Raw genomic sequence first — 24,090 nt, forward strand, 5'->3', positions numbered from 1 at the left:
ATCCATTAAGAGTACCAATTGGCTAAATCATAAGTCCAAGTCCAAACAATGAAGACAACTCTTCATTGGTTATGTTCAAAGATGGTGAAAATCCAAGTCAAGATCAATTGCTAAAGATGAAGAAGAACTCAAGGCTATTTATAATTGTTTAAGTGCTGATTTTGGAGATTAAATTAGGCCCAAATCAGCCATATTATTTTTTGTCATCATTAATTTAAATAGTTTGGCATGAAAAAGAACATTACTTTGTATTTAGAAAGGATTCCTTAAACCCTTTTCTAAATAGGACTATATTTACTTGCTTTCTAGATTAGGTTTAAGAATCTTTTTTTCCATTGTATTTAGAATTATAATGCTGCCTCTATAGCTATAAATAGAGCACAACCATAGTAGTTTTAAGGAGGATTTCATTGAATAAAATTCTTAAGTATTTCTTTACACTTGTGTAAGAAATCTTATGGCTAATTGTGGACTAAATTAGTGGTCCGTTCGTGGACTCGACTAGCAAATTTATTCTTGGAATTGAATCAATCTTTTTTTCTTGAACCTTAGATTCAGGTTCGTGGATTTGTTCTTGAATCGAAGAAAACTAGATCTAACTCTAGTTGATTGAAGATTGCATCATTGAGGTACTTGAAGCTACAATGGGATGTTTCTAAGTCTTTGATGATTCAGGACTAAGGGTTTCTCATGAGGTCTAAGGTATTTTGATTCATCTCTATCCAGGCATTGAGAGCTATCTTGGACAATACTCCATCTTATTTGAACCTTGGACTAGGTTCTTATCTTGAGGAGTCGGGTGAGGTCACAGAATGCGAACTATACTCTTGCCCCTGTCCCGTGGCAATCTCTTGGCGGGTATTGTAACACCCCTAAATTTTCACGCTGAGATAGGCAATATACTTAAGGCAAAAGCTAGCAAATCTCATAACCAAATTATATTAATGCGGAACCGATACTAAACCACAGAGGGTGCTACGCCACATCTAGGTAAACCAGCACCTATATGCTAAGGCAAAATCCAAAATCCAACTCATTAATCCTCAAAGGCAATCATAATCTAGATAAGTCAATACATATCAAGAGTCTAAGGCACGCAGGCCTGAAATGTTTGAATAAACTCAACAAACACTAAGCTAATCATAAAGGCGAAGTAGATCTACTGCTAGCACTCTCACGGCTCAATCTACTCCATACCTGAAAAACAGTTAGAAATATTAGCAAAGAAATTCTAAGCAATCCACCACTCACACTCATGAGAAATACAGTAGTATACCATAGGTTGTAAATAGATTTTACACACGCATATAGAATATATACGCCAACGAAACTGTCCTTTGTTTAAAAACCAGATGACTCAAGAACAATAGGCTGAATGAATCACAAACCAAGGACACTTCAAATGAATCCACAAACAAATAACGAAACTACAATGCAACAGTTCCATAATACGATACTCAACGAAAGCACAAGCTCAACTGAACAACACAAGTGAAACCAACCAATCACCAACCTCACATCACTCTCTTAGAGAGTGATCCATACCACGGTACATAGGATAAGATCCAAACTAAAACCACAAAACTATAACACCAATGCCATATCACAAAGGCATAAAGCCTAACCACAGAGGCACATGGTGCTCATTACCATAGAGGCATAAAGCCCGACCACAGAGGCACATGGTGCCCATTACCGCAGAGGTATAAAGCCCGACCACAGAGGCATAAAAGCCCATTACCACAAAGGCATAAAGCCCAACCACAGAGGCATAAAAGCCCATTACCACAGAGGTGTAAAGCCCAAATAACTCCTCCCATAACAACAGACGCACATAGAGCCATATTCCGAATAGCCACCTTCCAAAGGGTACACAAGACTCAAGAAGCCAAAGAGTTACTCACAAGAGCTCATAACAAACTCAGATTCATTCCCAAAGGAAATACTCATACCAATAGTACTCAGATTTAGAACATGAATACAGGACATGCTTAGAACATTAGCCAAAGAATTAACCAACAAATACTCGATCAATAATCCAAGATAACCGACCAACAATCATGAACCAATACACAAAAATTAGGGTAGCATACTCAACAACATGTAAAGAACATACTCCCGAATCAAAGGTGAAACAACAGAGTCAATAGACCACAAAACAACCACTGGAACAGAGAAGGAAAATGAACTAGAGGAACAAGCTGGCGGAGCAACCCTACGGAACCCCTTGGTCCACCACTCCACACCGTCGTCACCTTGCGGAAGATCCCAGCGGGACACATTATACCACTGAGATGCACCACAAGCGCAACCCCAAAGCACTGATCCCAGACTTAAAACCGAATACACGATAGCTCATTCTAGTACTCAGAATATCATCAGATTACACATTTCAGAGGGCAAATAATACGTGGAATCCATAACAACAAATACTCATACACATCAAGATTGAAGGATAATGAACACAAGTCCATAGATCTACAATATAGGCTCACACGCACACACACACACACATATATATATATATTCCATAAACATAAAGATGCTCATACCTGAATCCTTTCATCTAGTACATTAAGTCCATAAACTTGTGCTGCTCAAGGACTTGCAACAGACAATATGCAAGGGATTGTCAAGACATGCTGATTAAACCACCTATGCAGCAACAATTGGATCAGCAGTTGTAATAGATTAAACTAAGACTTAGTGGAGTTGGGATAAGCAGATTGGTTACAAAATAAAATTAGGCCTTACCATTTATGCATAAAAAGAAAAATGAAAGGAATAACAAGTATTCATTCAATAATTATTAAAATATAATCTGGGCATTTGGCACATGAATAACATAATAGGAAGCAAATGATCATTCTTGACAGATTGTTAGTTGACATAAAGTTGTAGAACAATAGTTCTTTTTGCAGTTATGACATTTGTGATTTGTTAAGTATGATGAGGTTTAAAATGAGCTAGAACTGTTAGTTAATTTCTACAAAGGGAATATTAGTTAAGGTTTCAAATGAAGATGACACATAAACACAAGAATAAAATGCTAGAAACCAAATTAGACTTCTTATTGATCTCTTAACCAGAATAAGATTGGAAGAAGTACCCTTTTAAGTCCCATAACCTTTAGTATAAGAAATGTAAATTTAATAACTAACTGTTTTGAGCATATCATCATAATTTAAGCATTTTGATCAATCACTCATAGTAACATACTAAATTTTGTCCCACTGTACAAATATGTAAATAATTATAGTTGTTATATGATGAACTAGAATTGTTTCCATGAGTAGATGCAGAATTAGGAAAACACTAGTAATGAAAAATAATGAAAACCATAACAAGTCAGAAAAGAAAATGTGCTAGACCAGAGTTGATTACCTTGCAGCTACCTATCATAAATAGCCAAAACCTTCCTTGTCATGATATCACTATTGCAAGTCTCCCTTGGTTGCTGAGAAAGAAAAACAAACATGATGGACATACCATCAAAATGTGATAAGAGCATGAGTGCAGTGCTTCTGTCAAGTTGTCTACAATAAGAATTAGAAAGGATCTATGACAATAAAATAATTGAAGAAAGCATATATAGCATATTCCATGGAGTTCCAATCCTAGAGCACAAAATTTCACTAAAAACATAGAACCCAAATTGCAGTTTGCTTTGAGGTCCTAGGAAAAATGATTGAGGATATTTCATCAGAGTTTCTGGTTCACTGACACATAAACAGATACAATACCTGCTTCTTCACCTTCTCTACAAGGTCATCTCAGATGCGCTTCCGTCAATACCGTAGTCAAGTGGAACTGTGCCGTAAAAATTAGCTAATACCGTACCTATTGAAGATTTGCGTCGTAGTCAAGTGGAACTGCGCTGGAGCTATTGCAATCGCCGGGTCGAGTGGAGAGGAGCTCGCCCAGGTCACCGGTCAGTTGCTATAGTTTCGTCGTTGACCGTAGATGGGATCGGAGGTCGACGCGGTTGGGAGAGGCGATAACTAGCAACGCACTTAGCAGATCAGATCGCCGGGGTCGAGTGGAGAAGAGTTCGCCCGTCGTCGTTTGGGATAGCCTACTGCCGTCGGCCATAGATGTTAATGGAGGCCAGCGTTTGGGAGGGGAGGGGAGGAGAGGGATACTTAGCAGATTTGATCGAACAGATTGAGAGAATGAGGAGGGGCTAGGGTTTTTTTTATGCTTTTAATAAGACAACACGCGTCAGTTGTTAAAACAACGGACTCCAAAACGCTAGCGTATTTTTATTTTAAGGATTGGCGACTGTTTTTTTAAACTAACAGATGCTAGTGTTGTTTAAAAATTTACAAAAATGTCACCTTGTCTGTTTTAGAAACTCTTTTTTCAACAACAGGTGCTAATAGTCCAATTTTTATTGTCATTCTCTACTAGTGTGTCTTATTTTGGATTCAATTGCTTTGTTTGTTGGAATTCATATTCTTGTCTATTGATTGTTGTTTTGATGAGATCTTGTATGGATTTGGCCAATCTAAATGAGAGATTGAGCTCTTAACTCTTTCATGATTTTTATTAGAGTTGAGATTGAAGCTTTGTGGCAATCGTAGATCATATGGACTTCATATTAGGAATAGTAGGAAAGTGTGTAGCTAAGGTGTTTGATAAAATGTCTCTTAGGACTTTGGTTGCTAAAAGGCACGCCTAAGTCTAAGAAGCCCTAGTATAAAGAGGTGGAAAAGGACTAAGAAGACACACTCTTGAATACCCAACATCATTGCTCCGTTTATCCATTGCTTGAGACACACTAGGATGCAACATAGATGAACACGATACAATCCCTTGCTTTCTTATATTCGTTTTATCTTCACATTGCACTACCTTATGAACACTTGCACCTTTAAATTACCATTTACCACATTCACTACCCATACTCAATGCATCACATGACTCAATTAATCGAAAGTATTAGCATTTGACACACCTCCACGTCCCTCCTTTGAGACCGACACTCAGGGAGTCACAGACTCTTCGTTTTATCTTTACATTTACATTCCACATTACATGACATCTCACCCCTACGCACGCAAGTGTTGTCAAATTCCTTATGTAGTTGCTGCCAAGAACGGAAGTGGTGGTCATCTTTGCTCTCGAGCCATCTTGCAGCTTCTCCAATCACTGAGAATGGAAATAGTTTCAATTGAATGACCTCTTCACTCACTCCTTCTTGTCTATACATTCCACAAGCTCGGAGGAATCTCGTTATATGTCCGCGTGGGTCCTCTGAGGTAATCCTGCATATGGATTGTACCAATGTAAGGATCGTCGGATGCACGTGAAAATTGATATTCTCCAATGGTGGAACATAAATAAAATTATGCATATTGAATTCCGGTGTCATGTAGTCTACTATCGATCTCTGTTATCCCTATGGCATTTCATAATATTCTTCAACTCTAATCTGCTCCGGTTGATTTACTTGGTCAATCTGCGGTTTTTCTATTGTTGGCTCATTCGGATTAAGTATTCCAGGTGGACTATTCGGGATTGGTGGTGGGGTTGGTATAAGTGTTCCTCTCCCTTGAGAGTTTCTAGTAGCACTTGTAGAAGCCATTTGTTCAGTTCGGATGTTTTTCTTTCTCGTTGCCTTATTGATTTCCGGTATGTAAGTAAGTAATCATTAGTTTCCCTCCGCTCTTGTGTGCATTCACCTATTAAAATGATCAAGAAAACAAATAATCCTCTATTGACTAGAAGTAGTCAATGAAGGGAAAGTAACAAAACAAGTAAAACAAAAAAATGGAATTAACAACACTCAAGTTCGCAAAAGCATTCACTTAAAAAGAAAAGCAAAGGAATAGCAACCTATTGCCTCCCCGGCAACGACGCCATTTTGACAAGTTGTTTGATTGCGGTGATAGTGGTGGTATGTCAAAAGATGTAAAAAGGAATAAAACGAAGAGTCTTGACTCCCCGAGTGTCGGTCTCGAATGAGGCAATGTGGGAGATTGTTATGCTTTTGTTTAAAGGAATGCGTGATGGAACATGCGAGGTTGTTGGTGAAAGTGGAGTGGCATTTAAAGTGTGTGTAATCAAATACGGTAAACAAAAGTAAAATAACAAATAATAGAAAGTAAGGAAATGAATTGTGTTATCCATGTTTCCTCACGGTGTGTCTTGAGTAATGGACTAATAATTCAATTGTGTTGGCTATTCAAGAGTGTGCTCTCTTAGTCCTTTTCCACATTTGTGTACTAAGGCTTCTTAGGCTTAGGAATACCATTTAGCAACCAAAAGCCCGGCCTAAGAGACATTTTATCAAACACCTAGACTTTACACATTCCTACTATTCCCAATCATGGAATTCCATAGGATCTAAGATTGCAAAAGCTATGTCCTAACTTTCAAGAGATTGGCCAAATCTACTCAAGATCAAATCACATCAACAATAAATAGACAATAATAGATCTCCAACATCAAATGAATCAAATCCACATTAAGAAATGAGAAATCACACTAAGCAAGCATAGATTCACACAACTCAATCCCTAGATAGAATTAGCTAAGCATATTCATGAATTCAAAATCATAAATCTAATTCAATCTATATATATGAATTGCAAAATAGAAATAGAAATTAGAAATAAGATTCAAGATAGAAGTCACCTAGTGAATTAAATTACAACTTCAATCCAAGCTTTAGATCTTCACTTCTTCATACAAAATGGAAATCTCTCTCAATGTAAATCTCTAATATGAAAACTAAATTCTAAGATGGAATTTTTGGGAACCTCTAAGAACTAGAAAATTGAGAACTCCTGAAAAATCCTATCTAGCTTCCTTAAATAACCTCCCCAAAGTTTCCCTACTTTAATTTCCTTCGCATGTCTCATCCATGTACTCATCTATGCGTGGATGGGCACGTGGATGACTACTGGAATTCGTCCATGTTGGCCCCACGCGTGGAAGGTACATCCTAGCTGTCCCGGGAGTCTTTTCTGCTCTGTTTGCTCGTTATACATACCCATCTCTCTTGCCGAGTGGCTCCTAGGACCTGTAAAACGTCTTAAAATATACAAAAGGTAGCTTTGCACGTTGTTATCTAATCAACACACAAAATATCGTGAATTAGTCACACAAGGATACTAAATTGCTAATAAACTACCTCGTTATAGACCTAAATAATAAGTCATCTTGGGAGCTTATCACGAGTCCTAGTTCTCACACATCCTAGGAGTCACGTTATACCTTAACTTCTACTGATCAGGTCCTTGAGTCTCAAATTGTCAAGTCCTAGGGTTCCTACTTAGACCTCAACACAGGCTTTGATACCAATTGTAACACCCCTAAAATTTCACGCTAAGATAGGCAACATACTTAAGGCAAAAGCTAGTAAATCTCAGAACCAAATTGTATTAATGCGGAATCAATACTAAACCACAGAGGGTGCTACGCCACATCTAGGTAAATCAGCACCTAGATGCTAAGGCAAAATCCAAAATCCAACTCATCAATCCTCAAAGCCAATCATAATCTAGATAAGTCAATACATATCATGAGTCTAAGGCACGCAGGCCTGAAATGTTTGAATAAACTCAACAAACACTAAGCTAATCATAAAGGCGAAGTAAATCTACTGCTAGCCTTCTCACGGCTCAATCTACTCCATACTTGGAAAACAGTTAAAAATATTCGCAAAGAAATGCTAAGCAATCCACCACTCACACTCGTGAGAAATAGAGTAGTATAGCATAGGTTGTAAATAGATTTTTCACACGCATATAGAATATATACGCCAACGAAACTGTCCTTTGTTTAAAAACCAGATGACGCAACAACAATAGGCTGAATGAATGACAAACCAAGGACACCTCAAATGAATCCACTAACAAAGAACGAAAGCACAATACAACAGTTCCATAATACGATACTCAACGAAAGCACAAACTCAACTGAACAACACAAGTGAAACCAACCAATCACCAACCTCACATCACTCCCTTAGAGTGACCCCAAATCACGGTACATAGGATAAGATCCAAACCAAAACTGCCAAACCATAACACCAATGTCATATCACAGAGGCATAAAGTCCGACCGTAGAGGCACACGGTGCCTATTACCATAGAGGCATAAAGCCCGACCACAGAGGCACATGGTGCCCATTACCACAGAGGCATGAAGCCCGACCACAGAGGCATAAAAGCCCATTATCACAGAGGCATAAAGCCCAACCACAGAAGCATGAAAACCATTACCACAGAGGCGTAAAGCCCAAATAACTCCTCCCATAACAAGAGGCGCACATAGAGCCATATTCCGAATAGCCACCTTCCAAAGGGTACACAAGACTCAAGAAGCCGAAGAGTTACTCACAATAGCTCATACAAATTCAGGTTCATTCCCAAAGGAAATACTCATACCAATAGTACTCAGATTTAGAACATGAATACAGGACATGCTCAGAACATTAGCCAAAGAATTAACCAATAAATACTCGATCAATAATCAAAGATAACCGACCAATAATCATGAACCAATACTCAACAATTAGGGTAGCATACTCAACAACATGTACATAACATACTCCAGAATCAAAGGTGAAACAACAGAGTCAATAGACCACAAAACAACCACTGGAATAGAGAAGGAAAATGAATTGGAGGAACAAGCTGACGGAACACACCAGACCGCCAACCCACCCCACTCCCGCTGACAGAACGACTCGGCGGAACGCCACGGTCCGCCGCTCCATTCCGTGAGAAAGAGGCGGAGCAACCCCGCGGAACCCCTCGGTCCGCCACTCCACACCGCGGTCACCTTGTGGAAAATCCCAGCGGGACACATTATACTGCTGAGATGCACCACAAGCGCAACCCGAAAGCACCGATCCCAAACTTAGAACAAAATACATGATAACTCATTCTAGTACACAAAATATCATCATATTAGACATTTCAGAGGCCAAATAATACATGGAATCCATAACAACAGATACTCATACACATCAAGATTGAAGGACAATGAACACAAGTCCATAGATCCACAATATAGGCTCAATGATAAGCTCCCAAGATACCTATATATTTGGATATAAATAGGGATAGTTTTATAGCATTTCGATATCCTTATATGACTAATTTACGAGATTATGCGCTTTAATTCAATAACCACACGCAAAGCTACCCTTGGTATATTTTGAGGCATTTCACAGGTCCCGGGAGTCGTTAGGCACGAGAGAGGAGCAAAACTAGCAAAACCGAGCAGGACAGAAGTCTCGTGGGCCCAGGATGTTGCGTCTATGCGTGAATGCCACATGGATGAATTCCAGTATGCATTCACGTGGCCATTCACGCGTGAAGGTCACGTGAACGAGACATTGCGTTGAAATTATTTTAGGGCAATTTTGGGAGAGACTATTTAAGGAGGCTTGATAGAATTTTTCAGAGAGAGTTTATTGGGAGGAAAGAGCAATTCTTAGAGTTTTTAGAGGTTCCCAAATTTCTATTCTTAGATTAGGTTTTACATTTTCTTTGAGAATGAAGAATTGAAGCTTGGATTGAAGACTACCATTTCATTTACTAGGTGATATCTATTTGAATCTTATTTTTATTTACATATCTAGTTCTTGGATTGAATTAGTCTATGATCTTAAATCTATGATTATGTTTGGCTAGTTCTGTCTAGGGATTGGGTTGTGTGAATCTATGTTGCTAGTGTGAAGATCCTATTTCTTATTGTGGATTTTATTGCTTTGATGTTGGAAGATCTATTCTTGTCTATTGATTGTTGGTTTGATTAGATCTTGTATAGATTTGGCCAATCTATTGAGAGATTGAGACCTTGACTGTATCATGGTATTGATTTGAGTTGAGTTGAAGCTTTTTGCAATCTTAGATCCTATGGAATTCCATGATTGGGAATAGTAGGAAAGTGTGTAGCCTAGGTGTTTGATAAAATGTCTCTTAGGGCTTTTGGTTGCCAAATGGTACTCCTAAGCCTAAGAAGCCCTAGTACACCAAGGTGGAAAAGGACGAAGATGACACACTCTTGAATAGCCAACACAATTGCATCATTAAACCACTACTTGAGACACACGATGAAGCAACATAGACAAGCACAATTCATTCCCTTATCCCCTTATTTCTTATTTGTTATTTCTCATTTCTTATCACTTATTACTTTGATTTTAGTTACCTCTTGCACACTTACATTTCCTTCATGCCATTCACCACCCTCACACGTCTCATCACACGTTTATTCGATTGAAAGCAATAGCATAGACTAACCTCCACGTCCCTCCTTCGAGACTGACACTCGGGGAGTTTAGACTCTTCGTTTTATCATTACCACATCCAATACACATACCACACCTCACCCTAGAAAAGTACAGCCCATCACTCAACAATCCAACAAATCAAAGGCTAAAACCAAAGATATTTCACAAGATTCCACAACACCAAATCATATACATATATACAAGAGTGAAGATGGTTTTAGTGTAACATGGAGGATTACCTCTTGAAGCTTAATGATCCAGAAGCAACACCAATCCTAAGCTCAATCCACCAAACCTCCATCACCACCTTGGTCATCTTGACCCAAGAACACCCCAAAGAAAACCATAAGAAGCTTATAGAAAGACTAGGAAATTGTAAGATAAAATGCAATCTAAATAGGGACTAGTACTTACCCAAGCACAATAAATGCAATCTAAATAGGGACTAGTACTTACCCAAGCACAATAAATCCTAAAAGAGTAATGACTAGTACTTACCCAAGCACAATAAATCCTAAAAGAGTAATCTTGCTTGAAACCTTGCTAGGATGAAAGATGGTGTGAATAGGGTTTTTAGGGATGAAGAAATGGTGTGAATCTCTTGTAGGAGAAAGAAGAAGACTAGGGGAAAAATATATACATACATAATGTATGAAATATTAGGGTGGTTAAATGTAATATGGGTTCTCACATAAGGGATGTGCTAAATCCAAATCAAGAATTAATTCAATTAGTACAAGGTTTGATTCCTCAAAGATTGAGCCTAATTAAATATTCAATTTTTATAAGGGATCAAAAAGACCCAAGTGGTATCCCTTACAAAATTAAATTAAGGAATTGGACTTTCTTAACAATTGGATAAACCAGAATAGGAAATATATTTTATTTAAAGGAACCAGGCCCAATTAATAAAATTAACCCCACGGTGTTACACCCGGGCCTAGGCCCGGAGAAACAATCCCCGCAGCCGCTGTTCTTCGTGGCCAGGGAGCATTGCGCGGACCGGCACCGGACCGGGCGGTAAGACGAGTAAACATAGTTGTTATCGCAGTCAACCCACAGAAACTCGCCGCCTAAATGCACGACGAGGCTCACCGGGACGAGGGGCGTTCTTTGGTTGATTTTGGTGAGGTATTGGAGAGTGGGAGCGTGTTTAGTGACGGGCACGACGAGAGCTTTAGGGCGAAAGGAGGTTTGGGCAAAAGAGGAGCAGAGAAAGAGAAGGAAAGAGAAGGACAAGAACTGGATAATGGAAGAAGCTGCCATTGTAGATGGTGAGAGGTAGGTTGAGTTGCATATGGGCTGGTTGCAAGAAATGCCCACAATTTATACGTATCAGTGGAAGTGATCCACACATCGTCCGTACATACGCGGAGAATAGTACAGTTGTAAAATAGGACTATTCAAAGATGGTAGGCTAATGACGAACCTTCTTGTTTGCTTGTCAAAGCAGTGGCTGGCCCCAGGCATAAAGCTTTGTTTTGTATATTACTTTACTGGGAAAATGCTACTTGGACTCTCTAATTATACTTTTAGCTTCAATTCCTCACTTAAATATTTAATGTAAGAATTTTTTTTTTTAAAAAAAAAACCCACAGTAGGAAGAATTACCAGGGTTCAAGGCATGATTTAAATTCGGGGTATCATAGGTATATATCTACACACACACACACACACACACACACACACCCGTGTGGTTGTGCAGTGATATATATATATATTTTTTTAAATTTAAACTGATGCACTTTAAGCTTCTAATCTACACAGTTTAAGCTAGATTAACATAAATATGGCTTTGTAGAGAAAATATTATAAAGTATATTGTTTGAGTTTTGGAATTGCAAAAAAAAAAAAAAAAACGCACCTTAAGAAAGGAAACAACACACCTTAAGAAGGAAAACCATCATCTAAAGTCTTAGGCTGACGCACCTTAAGTTTCAACAACTGACGCACCTTAAGTTTCAACAACTGACGCACCTTAAGCAAAAAAACCACGCACCTTAAGAAGGAAAACGATGCACCTAAAATCTTAGGCCGACACACCTTAAGATTCCATACTGGTGCACCTTAAGCACACAAACCACACACTTTAAGAAAAACCCCACACCTAAAGCTTTAGACCAACGCACTTAAGTTTCAACAACTAACACACCTTAAGCTCAAAACTACGCATCTTAAGCACAAAAACCATGCACCTTAAGAAAGAAAACCACGCACCTTAAGTTTGACCTATATAAAAAATGACTAAATTGCCACTGCATTTTTTAAGCGTTGTTAATCTTAAACATTGACTTTGGCAATATCAATGGCTCTCCTCGCACCGCACATCCACACCTGAGCACCCCAACTGCATTTGAACGGTATGATATATATATATATATATATATATATATATATATATATATATATATATATATATATATAGAGAGAGAGAGAGAGAGAGAGAGAGAGAATGGTTCAGGTGCGGGAAAGCGTTCCCGTGCGGTTATGCGGTGATCTATTCTTTTTTTTTTTTTAAAATATTAAATTGATGCACCTTAAGCTTATTATAATCTACGCATCTTAAGTTGGAGAAAATCTTGTAAAGAATATTCCTTTTGTTTTGGAACTGCAAAAAAAAAAAAAAAAAAAAAAAAAAAAAAAACCGCACCTTAAGAAGGAAATCATGCACCTTTAAAAGGAAAACCATGCACCTAAAGCCTTAGGCCGACGCAGCTTAAGTTTCAATAACTTTTGCACCTTAAGCACATAAACCATGCAACTTAAGAAGGAAAATCACGCACCTTAAGATGGAAAACGACGCACCTAAAGCTTTAGACCAACATACTTAAGTTTCAACAACTAAACGCACCTTAAGCTCAAAACTACGCAACTTAAGCACACAAACCACGCACCTAATGCTTTAGATCGACACACTTAAGTTTCAACAACTAACGCACCTTAAGCTCAAAACCACGCAACTTAAGCACAAAAATCATGCACCTTAAGAAGAAGAATCATACACTTAAGTTTGACCCATATGGAAATTGACCCAATTGTCACTGCGTGTTTTAAACGTTTGTAATACTGAACGTTGATTTTGGCAATATCAATGATTATCCTCTCACCGCACAACCGCACCTGAGCACCCCAACCACATTTGAACAGTTATATATATATATATATATATATATATATATATGTATATATATGTATATATATGTATATATATGTATATATATATAGGACTCCGTTTAGATGAGAACGGGTAGCTTAGGAGAGAACTAAGAACCACTCACACCCATCCACGTGTCCAAATCTAATGGATTAGAAACACTAATTTTTTAAAAAAATGCGGTAGCATTTTCGCAAATAATTAATCATCGAAGTGCAAGTAAATTGTGTTAAAAGTGCAAGTAAAATGTATTACAAATGCAAGTAAAATATACACTGAGCATCAATACTAAGTACACATAACGTTATCATTAGTTGCACTAGATGTTATCGTTAAGTACACCTATGTAAAGTTATTGAAACTTAAGCTCAGTAACATCTTCTCCTTCACCGCCGGTGTATAGCATCTAAAAGTTAGAAAAAGTGCAAATAAAATCATTTACAAGTGCAAGTAATTTACCTCGGTAACATTCTTACACCTAATGATGCTATACACCGGCGGTGAAGGAGAAGATGTCACATCATTAAAAAAAAAAGTCAATATTGACCGGGTCCTTTTTTGCAAAATATTTAAAATTTGTATTTAATTATGAAACTCTTTATTTCTTATTAACAAAATATATCTACTTTCTTAACCATATTTATTATTTAATTATAATATATCTAATTTCCTAATCATTTTTATTAAATCTATATATTAAACACTCAAGAACATATTAATTTGAAGCCATGTAATTCAATATAATTCCCAGGATTCCTATGATAACAATTATAACATAACTGTCCTGAGCCTTTGAAGGTATAATATAATATGTTCATAGATCAAATTATCTTCTAAATCTAAATCTTGCGTCTTTTGCAGCTTCTTCATATTCATAGTTCTGTGTATTCTAATTTGAATCTCAATCTTGCGTCTTTTGCAGCTTCTTCATATTCATAGTTTTGTGTATTCTAATTTGAATCTCAATCTTGCGTCTTTTGCAGCTTCTTCATATTCATAATTTTGTGTATTCTAATTTGAAGCGATGTGAACCTGTGCAGTGTTATCATATGAATCGTGGGGAACTATATTGAATTATCTAATTTGAAGCCATGCAATTTTAAATATTTTGCAAAGTGTTACAAATCTTAGCTTTATATATGAATCCTAAGCCTATATATATATATATAGGATCAAATGAGAATAAGTCCTTAGAAGAGAAATAAAAACCAATCTTAGGCTTACATCTGGAAAAATTTGACGGATCATATCAAATTTTAAAAAAATGTGTTAAATAACATCTGTTTTTAGATTTTGATGATACCAAATGATAGAAATTTTAGATCTCCGCAATTAGTTTATATTTTAGAGTTAGGATTCATTCTGCTAAACATTGGAATCCTACCGAATGGTACATCGAGTAGTAACGTTTCCATCTATCTGAATGATAACTCGAAAGGTCAGTCGTAACAACAAGTCGAAGACTAACCTGAGTGGTTAACTCTCGAGTGGTTTAAGATTGAAGACTGAAGACTAAAGATTCGAAGAGTAAAAGAACTCAAGAAGAAAGGTTACAAAGGCCGAGAGGTGGAAGGGCCTACCTTTTGAAGTGTTAGCAAGAACGAATGGTAAGGTTAACCATTCCTAATCGAAAGGTCGCAAAGGTCAAAGAGTAGGAAAGACCTACCTTTCGAGGAGTAACAAGAGACGAATGGTAAAGTCAACCATTCGTATATGAGACGTAATAGATTTAAGGTCTTGAAGCGTTAACCTAGTTAACCATTCGAAAGGACTGCTCGAGACATTCTCTGAGTTGTACAGTCTGAAACCTTAAAAGTTTTAGCATATGTCTCCGATGAATAAAAAGTTCTAGGAACATATCCCAATGTAGATATTTCCTTTAATGCCCTGACAATTTGTGCATAACAAAAAGTAACGTTGTTCAACGCAAAAATAGTCATTAACGACTGGAAAATCTGACACGCTCACTTACTATCCTGATTACCCGCTGGTCCATAGGAGTTTTAAATTTGTTTTCCCTCCGACGAAACTATTTCAACGTGCCTATAAATACCCTCTTGAAATTAAGAAGAAGGTGCTGGTCAATTTCAAGTATCGTCTAAGTATTCATATGCAAAAAGTATTCTAGCCACCAATGTTCTAAAGAAAAGAGAGACAAAAGCTACAACGATCATATCCATAATTTAGAGATTTGCGCTGCTCAAGATGTCAAGATTTGGATTTTAGAGCCAATTTCTCTAGTTGGAGAAGAAGGAAATACCTTTACTTCAACCTTTGTAATCTCTATTCGATAGTAGTAGAAAGAAAAGTAAACTCGTCTTGAGTTGAAAAGCCTGGTGGAGGTGTTCACGGTTGGCTTTGTGTTCAAAGCATGAACATAGGCTGTTGTACTAGAGATAGTGAACCCTAAATTTTTGCGGGCTTTTGGGCCGGCCCGTTAGGCCCGCGGGCTAAAATTTAGTCAACCCTAACTCGCACCGTGCGGGTTCGCGAGCCTCACGGGCTTTTTGTTTTTTATTTTTATTTTTTTATTTCACAACACAAATTAAACAAAATTCACAATTTCACAGTTCAAAAACTTAACAAAGTTCAAAATTGAATACTGCAAAATTGCCAAATAAATAAATAATGCAATAATACACTTCCCAATTTTACAACACAAACTTAACAAAAGTGATTATCTTTCAAAAAAAAAAAAACAAAAGTGATTAAATGTTAAAAAAAAAAACAAACGTGATTAAAGAAACTGGAAATTATGGATTAAAAAGAAACTGGAAAATCGCAAGAGTTTAGGGATTAGGCGATTAGGTTTGGGAATTAGTGAAATAGAATTGGGAGACTTGGGAGTTTTCATTTATTACTTATGTAATTTTTTTTAATTAGTTGGTCCGCAGGCTGACGCGCCACGTTAGGCCGGCATTTTCGCGGGCCTATTTTTTATGACCCTAACCTGCCGTACCGCGGGGCGGGTGCGGGTCAGCCCACGAGCTTTGACCCATTTTGACAGTATTATACGTGAATAGAAATAATATTACCAATTTATAGATATTAGTTAATTTCCATTTTACATTTTCTTACCAAATAAGTATTATTAATTATTTGACCAATAAAATCTTTAATTAATTGATTACAAAAGTTTGGGCGGGAGAATAAATAGGAGGATTTTACTTTTATATATAGTATATAGATTTATATTGTTAGATTTATAATTAAAAATTTATATTTGGAAATTAAAAAATTAGCATTTAAATTTTGTATGATTAATGCAGTGCATATGTATGTATTTAAAAAAATTTCTAAATATTTTTGAATACATATTTTGTTAATTTTATAATTTCATTTCCTTAATTATATTTCATATTTTATTGATTATAATTTAATGAAATTTCTAAAAATATTGCCACGGAAGAAATATTATATTTCTCAATGAAGTTAATTATATTAATTATAAATATCAAATATTGTGGCAATTACTATAATAATTTCATTAACTATATCAATTATAATATTTTTTCTCTTTTAATATTAAAATATATAACCATAAATTAGCATAGTTATTAATGGAATTGTCACAATTTTGAAATATATTACCATAAAATTACCATAATAATTACACAAAAAAAGTGAAAAATTATCAGAATAATTACCAATAATAAATATTAAGAAATTAAATTAAGAAATAATTATATATTTTTTGAATTAAAGTAAGTATAATTTATTTTGTGTCAATAATATTACACTAAAAAAGTGAAGAGAATACAATAAATAATTATTAGGCAATAATATTAATAATTTATTATTAAGGCATGCATGATTTATTTTGTACTAATAATATATAATAAATAAGATATAATATTATTAAATTGAAATTATTAAAAATAGTGTGTCCACAGTACAAAATAAATTATACTTGCCTTAATAATTAATTATATTAATATAATTGCCTAATATAAATTTACAATTATAGCTTTGTATAAGAAAACATAGAAACTTGAATGACATATACAAACCTCGAAGTCAACATACCGACTATTAGTTAAATAAAACCCTACAAAATTATCAAAATCACCGTCGTCATCATCCTCGATCGCATCTCTACGCCCTTCCATAAACTAAACCATTAGGGTTCTGTTACCGAGCATCTTCCTCCTCATTTACCTTTTGTTGAAGTAGAGCTTCCTTAAGTATCTTCGAGCTCATACCAAGCGATATAAACTGCAAAAAAATATTGAAGTATCGGGGAATCGAAGGATGTAATTTAGGGTGAGGTGTGAATGTGAAGTGGTAAAACGAAGAGTCGAGACTCCCCGAGTGTCGTGTCTCTCAAGGATGGCGAATGGAAATCGAATTAGTGTGTTGGTATCTAAGAGGTTGAAGAGAAAGAGTTACGGGAATGGCTAGGGGTTGGATTCATTTGTAGGAGAGGGGAAGGTTGATAATGGTTGTGGTAAAAATAAATGGAAAGGCGGAGATCGGGGCCTTAGGCTTCTCTATGTGGACTATCTTTGTATGGTCTCGTGAGCTAGAGATGTGGAATAAACTAGGGAGTTCATGACACATCACCAAGTGGTGTCACACTTTGGACTTCCACATCCTCATTCGGTTGGGTCATTTCATCGAACACTTTGTCTACCACTCCTCTCGGATCTTGTCCTTTCGGACTAAGAGCGGAGATGTGGGTGAGTGAGACTCGTGAGTGGCCGCTATCGCGCACACACTCACTTCCTTTGAGTTTGCTACCTAAGGTGCACACTTAGGCACAAAGCAGTAATAAACATCATCCACACAAGATCATCATCCAACAATAAAAAAGCTCACATTTAATCTAGCAATTTATATCAAGCATCCACATATATTAACCTTGGGGCCACCAATCCCCTTTCTACTCTACTCTAACATACTAAAGAAACAAGAAAAAGAAAGGAAATTTCAAAGAAACAAATATTAGATTAAGAATAGGAGAGAATAGTTACCACCCTCAAGGAGGGGATCTTTACAACTTTTGTTCTTGAAACTCCAATCTCCTTCCTTGCCCTTGATCTAATCTAACCTAGAAGAAGAGGAATTTCCCCCAAGGGGGAGAAAATCCCTAAGAGAGACCTAATCTATGCTATTGTATGCTAAAATCTGATTCCTAAGGCTTGGATAATGATCCTTATATAGTGGGAACAAAACAGGGGCAAAATAGACATTTTTCCCGAAGCTGAATTTTAGGGTGTCACAGGGCTCTCGACGCGTCGAGCCCTGAAGACATTTTTCCGCGATCTTTCCACACGCGTGGTGGTAGTCGTGGGGAGCTTCTGGAATGTTTCCATGCCCCTCCACACGCGTTTGAGGCTGCGTGGGAGGCTCCTGCTTCACGGTTTCTTCATTTTCTGCTCAGTTTTGGCCTTAAGTCCTCTCGTTAGAAGTTTTGGTCACATCTGAGTCTAAATGCATGATATTCTTATGAAATGGGTAATAAACTCTACAATTTTAGCCCGTAAATGACCCCTAAAATAAGCTATTCTTGGTGCTTATCAAAGTTTCCACACTTAAACTTGCTTGTCCTCAAGCAAGCATACTTTTCTAAACACTAATCATATAAGCACCAAGGATAGTCCATTCTCTCATTTTCAATTGATCAAGCGATGTGTAGGTGTTCGGAGTTGAGTGGGTGAAATCCCCTACACTATCTACCAAGACCACTAAACTCATGCCGACCAAATGTAAGAAATATGCTAAGGAAGTTAAGTCTCAGGAGATAGATATAACATAAAAAGTTTTACACCTTTCAAGCATGCAAATGACAATAGGGTTTCACCTTGTATTTTCTAGGGGCCTCCAGCCGATCCGACTAGTGGGAATGATGTTCACCCCTTAGCCAATTTCCAACCTAACGCCAAAGCCCCATATTTAAGTGAGGGCAGGTGATAAGTGCATATTTGATCATATTTAATCCCCATATTTAAGCTTATTTGTCCACTAGATTGTATAAATTGTGTTCAATATAACCTTAATTTTCTTTACTTTGATTAATGTTTGCAACAATCACCTTATTTGGAATAAAGTAAAGAAAATTAGGTCATATTGCATTTAATTGGATGATTTAGAGAAAACCAAAGTTTAATTTGTAATATTCATCTTTAATGAGTCATCCTAATGTTTTTAATTGCTTGTGGAAATATCAGGAAAATCATGAAGATGTAAATAATCATGAAGGGACAAAAACAAAAGTTAGAAGATGGATGATGATGAATTAAAGTGGAAGACAAAAGCAAAGAAGATTAGGTCCATTTTTAAGATCAGCCAATAATGGAGTCAAAAGAATGGTATTTTTAATGGTCTTGATCACAACAAGGACAAACCAAGGCAAAAGTGGAGCAAAATAATAATAAGCTGAAATTTACGCACAATTTGTCCACTGTTCGGTAATTCGACAATATCTCAGTCTAGGAATGTCCAAATTAAGTGATTCTTGAACCATTAGAAAGAAGACTTCAAGGACTACAACTTTTCCAGAGATACAAATTTTGTAATTCTGACCGAAAAATGGTCAAAAGCAGCCTTGAGGTCGAAGTTCCAGATTTCGCCCTAATCTGACCACTGCTCGGTATTTTGATCATATCTCATTATAGGAATATCCAAATGGGATGATTCAAACGGCATTGGAAAGAAGACTTCAAGAGCTTCATCTATGATTCAGGCCATAAACTCCAGATCTGGTAGAACATGGACTCCATGTGCCTTCAACACTCATATGCATTATACACCATGTTGTGGGCACCTCACTTTTCCAATTTCCCAACCACTACCCATCCTGCTTTGCCTCCTCATGAACAAGTATAAATAGAGCTCTTCTTTGCAGGAGAAACACACCATTCCTCACCAATTCCTTCTATCTCCTCCCATTCTAGTTTTCATATTTTAGTTTTAGCGTTGTGTTCTTTTTCAAGCAAGAGTGTACGGAGGAAACTCCAAGAGTTTGGTCTTCAATCAATAAGTTTTCTTATTCCTTTTATCTCTTTACAATTTATCTACCATGCTTATGAATTTAAATATTGTTAGTTTGTTGCATTCCATTATGGATAGTGAGTAGTTCGATTATGGGTTTAGATTAGGGATCTATTGTTAATCTTGATGTTCAATTTGTGATTATTGTATAAAGGGATTGAATTATTTACCTAGGGTTTATGTTGAATTGGGGATTAATTTCTACTTGTTATTAATTGATGGCCACAATTGATTACTAGTTTAGGAGAGGGATTCATTACAACGAAAGTTGGGTGAAGATCTCGAGCCTTACCAATTTCAACCCAATTTTTCCTACTATGAGAATAGTGGTAATTTGGGGGCTTACAATGCTTAGGTGCTTAAGGCTAAGATTGATGCATCACGAAAGTGGGGTAATCCTAGCCTAATTCTATTTATTGATTACGAAAGTAGCTGAATTGAATTCTTGTGCGCATTGCCCATAAATCCCTTGGTTAATTCTTCTTTCCCTAATTCTAAGTTCGTTAGAACATCAAGATTGCAATTCCCCTAATCTGACCCATTCCTTTATCATACAGTTTATTCCCATAATAATCTGCTTTCCTTTTTCCTTCCATATCTCAGTCTTATTTACTTGGATTCTAGTTTATTCTCATACTCTGGTGCCTAGAATTTCTTAATTCACATAAATACGTGCCATAGCCCCAATCCTCAGCGGAACGATATTACACCACATATTTACACTCACCATTTTACACATCAAATTTTGGCGCCGTTGCCGGGGATTGGTTTATTTGGTTGTATTGTGTGGTTATTTTATTTCTAGCATTAGAAATAGAGAATTTTTAGGAGATCAGGTTTTCATTCAAAAAAAAAAACAAAATTTCCAAGTTGTTTTATTTGCTCTAACCCATAACCAGTTTCTTCCAAAGGTGTTTGTGTTTGTGTTTGGCAACAGGTTACCTCTTTTTATGCGCACTAGATCTAGGGAGAGTGAAAATCTTCATTCCTTCGATCCAGATCTTGAGAGGAATTTAAGGAGGGAAAGAAGGGTGCTACGAGAGTGGCTTCGAGAGTTCCAGAACTTCAAAGAAGACATGGAGACCAGAGACAATAGCAACACCGAGCAGCTTACCCATGAGGATGTCAATACACAGCATAATCCTAGGTAGAGAGAGGTTACTGAGGAAAACCATAGAGTTCGTGTCAACCCTCCAGTGAATAATGTTCAGAATCAGGCACAATACTTCATGGCCAATCCGAACCCGAATGCACATGTTGGGGAGGATTGGGAGTTCCTCACATGCAGTAGCGTCCTGCAGTTCAGCAGCAGGGCCAAGAAGTTGGGGTGCAGAATCTTCTCTACCAGATGAATCCCAACTTGTTCTACCAGTTTGCTCAGCAGTTTCCACAGGGAGTTCCTCCTATGTTTCGGCAGGGTGGTCAGCCACCCATGGCAGCTCATCTGGCTCCTGAGTTTGATGAGGAGGATTGTATTGTTTATCCAGGAGTAGAGGCAAATAATTTTGAGCTGAAGACTTCTCTAATTCAGATGGTCCAAGCAAATCAGTTTGGAGGTGCTCGAGTAGAGGATCCTAAAGCTCATGTGGTTCACTTCGACCGGATCTGCCAGACTATCAAGATGAATAGAATTCCCAGTGATGCCATCAAGCTGAGGCTGTTTCCTTTTTCCCTAAGAGATCAAGCATTGAGTTGGCTGAATTCGTTTCCAGCCAATCACTTCATTACTTGGGAACAGCTATACAAGGCATTCATGCAGGAATACTGTCCTCCGTCCAAGGCTGCTAAGCTTAAGAAGTAGATTCAGAATTTTCAGCAGTTTGGAAATGAGAGTCTCTACGAGGCTTGGAAGCGGTTCAAAGGGTTGAGGAGGCAGTGTCCTAAAAATCTGATGACTCCAGGAGATTTCATCTCGTCATTCTATGAGGGGTTGTTGGATAGTGCAAAGACCATACTTGATACCTCATCTGTTGGAGGTATTTTCATTGATATGGGTCCTGAATATGGCGAGCAGCTGATTGAGAGAATTACTTCGAACACTGCTTACTGGTACAATGAGAGGAGTGATCCACCGAAGAAAGAGAAATCGGCTGGGATGTTTGAAGTAGATGACAAGATGGCGATGCAGGCTCAGTTGGATTCCATCCAGCACATGCTCAAGCAGATGATGCAGGCTCCTACTCAGAGTGTTTAGGCTGTTACTCAGCCTTCATCAGTTCCTCATGGTTCTTATGTTCCTACTCCTTATTCTATGCCACAGGTTCCTCTTATAGCCTGTTGTGCAGTTTGTGGTGGCAATCATGCTTCTTAGACTTGTTACCTGTTAGATCCTAGTAGTCAAGTTCCTCAGCCTAATGTAGAGCAAGTTGATTTGGTCGGTTACTCTAGACCACAGGGACAAGGGCAAGGTTATGGGAATTACCAGCAGCAAGGGAGAAATCAGTTTGTTCCCTCTTGGAACAATCAGGGCAATCAAGTGAGAAATCCACCACCAGGCTTTCAAGGAAATCAAGGGAACAAGGGAGGAAATCAAGGATCTCAATGGAGGAATAACCAGAATCAGAATCAGGGACAGTTTCACCAAGGCAATCAAGGCTATGGGAATAGTCAAGGCCAGGGATTCTCTAAACCTTCTCAGGATGTAGACATGCGGACTTTCATGAACACTATGATGGCTCAGATGGGCAAGCTACAAGTAGAGATAGAGAGTCTCAAGGCTCAGCAACAAGGATGAGGTAATCAGAATCCTAACCAAGCTTCGTCTTCAAGTGGTAGACTGCCAGCTAGTACAAAAAATCCAAGGAATCAGGTGAATGCAGTGACCACGAGGAGTGGATTATCTTTGAAGGATCCTCCCTTTCCTTCTGATGATCCAGTGCTTGGGAGAGTAGATGAGGAAACGGTAGCTGCCAGAGAGGAGGTTGAAGTAGAAGGTGATGACATTCCTGATAAGAACAAGGAGGAACCTGCAGGTAGTGCTAAAAGAAAAGCTCCCGTGCAAGAGGAAGTGCTCTGAGCAAGAGGCATGAGAAGAAGGATAAGAAGAGTGGTGACTCAATCGTTCCCTGCAATCTCTTGCCATTTCCACAGAGATTGTGGAGATCCAGGGAGACTGAGAGAGAGAACAAGTTCAAGATGATGCTAGACAAGTTGGAGATTTCTATGCCTTTCGTGGATGTAGTGACTCAGATTCCTTCATACAAGAAATTCTTGAAGGATATTCTGAGTAATAAGAAGAAGTTGGAGAAGAGTGCAGTGGTGGATCTCAGTGAGGGAGCTTTGACTTGTGCGGTTCTCCAACAGAAATTGCCTCCTAAGCTGAAGGATCTAGGTAGTTTCACCATTCCTTGTATCATTGGGGGATTTGTAGTGGGTAGTGCTTTATGTGATCTGGGTGCAAGTGTTAGCCTTATGCCATATTCTCTTTGTAAGAGGCTTAACCTGGGTAATCCCAAGCCTACTACTATGACTCTTTAGATGGCCGACCGCTCCATTAAGCACCCAGTAGGAGTTCTTGAGGACATCCCGGTGATGGTTGATCAATATTTCATACCGGGGGATTTTGTGATTCTGGATATGGAGGAGGATACTAGGGTTCCTATTATCCTTGGTAGGCCTTTTCTAGCCACTGCTGGGGCTCTCATTGATGTGAAGAGGGGAAAGCTTGTGATGGAGGTGGCTGGCCACAAAA

At 37.7% G+C, this 24,090-nt stretch overlaps 1 protein-coding gene and 1 long non-coding RNA gene across 3 annotated transcripts; one reads left to right on the forward strand and one right to left on the reverse strand.

Annotated features, from left to right (window-relative positions):
* Positions 1–923: 923 nt before the first annotated feature.
* LOC116025019 lies at positions 924–4,155 on the reverse strand. Of its 2 annotated transcripts, none has more exons than XR_004099570.1 (4): positions 3,841–4,155; positions 3,385–3,457; positions 2,553–2,655; positions 924–1,197 (listed from the first exon to the last, which is right to left on the reverse strand). It is a non-coding gene; the product is annotated as an uncharacterized LOC116025019 (long non-coding RNA). The 2 variants fall into 2 exon arrangements; XR_004099571.1 differs by having other exon boundaries at positions 3,744–3,854.
* An 18,135-nt stretch (positions 4,156–22,290) lies between these two features.
* Positions 22,291–23,876, forward strand: LOC116024099. The gene is made up of 4 exons (XM_031265004.1): positions 22,291–22,585; positions 22,727–23,094; positions 23,209–23,406; positions 23,490–23,876. Exons 1-4 carry the CDS (start codon positions 22,291–22,293, stop codon positions 23,874–23,876), a joined length of 1,248 nt encoding a protein of 415 aa, XP_031120864.1.
* Positions 23,877–24,090: the final 214 nt, after the last annotated feature.

This window comes from Ipomoea triloba, chromosome 7 (genome assembly GCF_003576645.1).
Source record: "Ipomoea triloba cultivar NCNSP0323 chromosome 7, ASM357664v1".
NCBI classification, from domain to species: domain Eukaryota; kingdom Viridiplantae; phylum Streptophyta; class Magnoliopsida; order Solanales; family Convolvulaceae; genus Ipomoea; species Ipomoea triloba.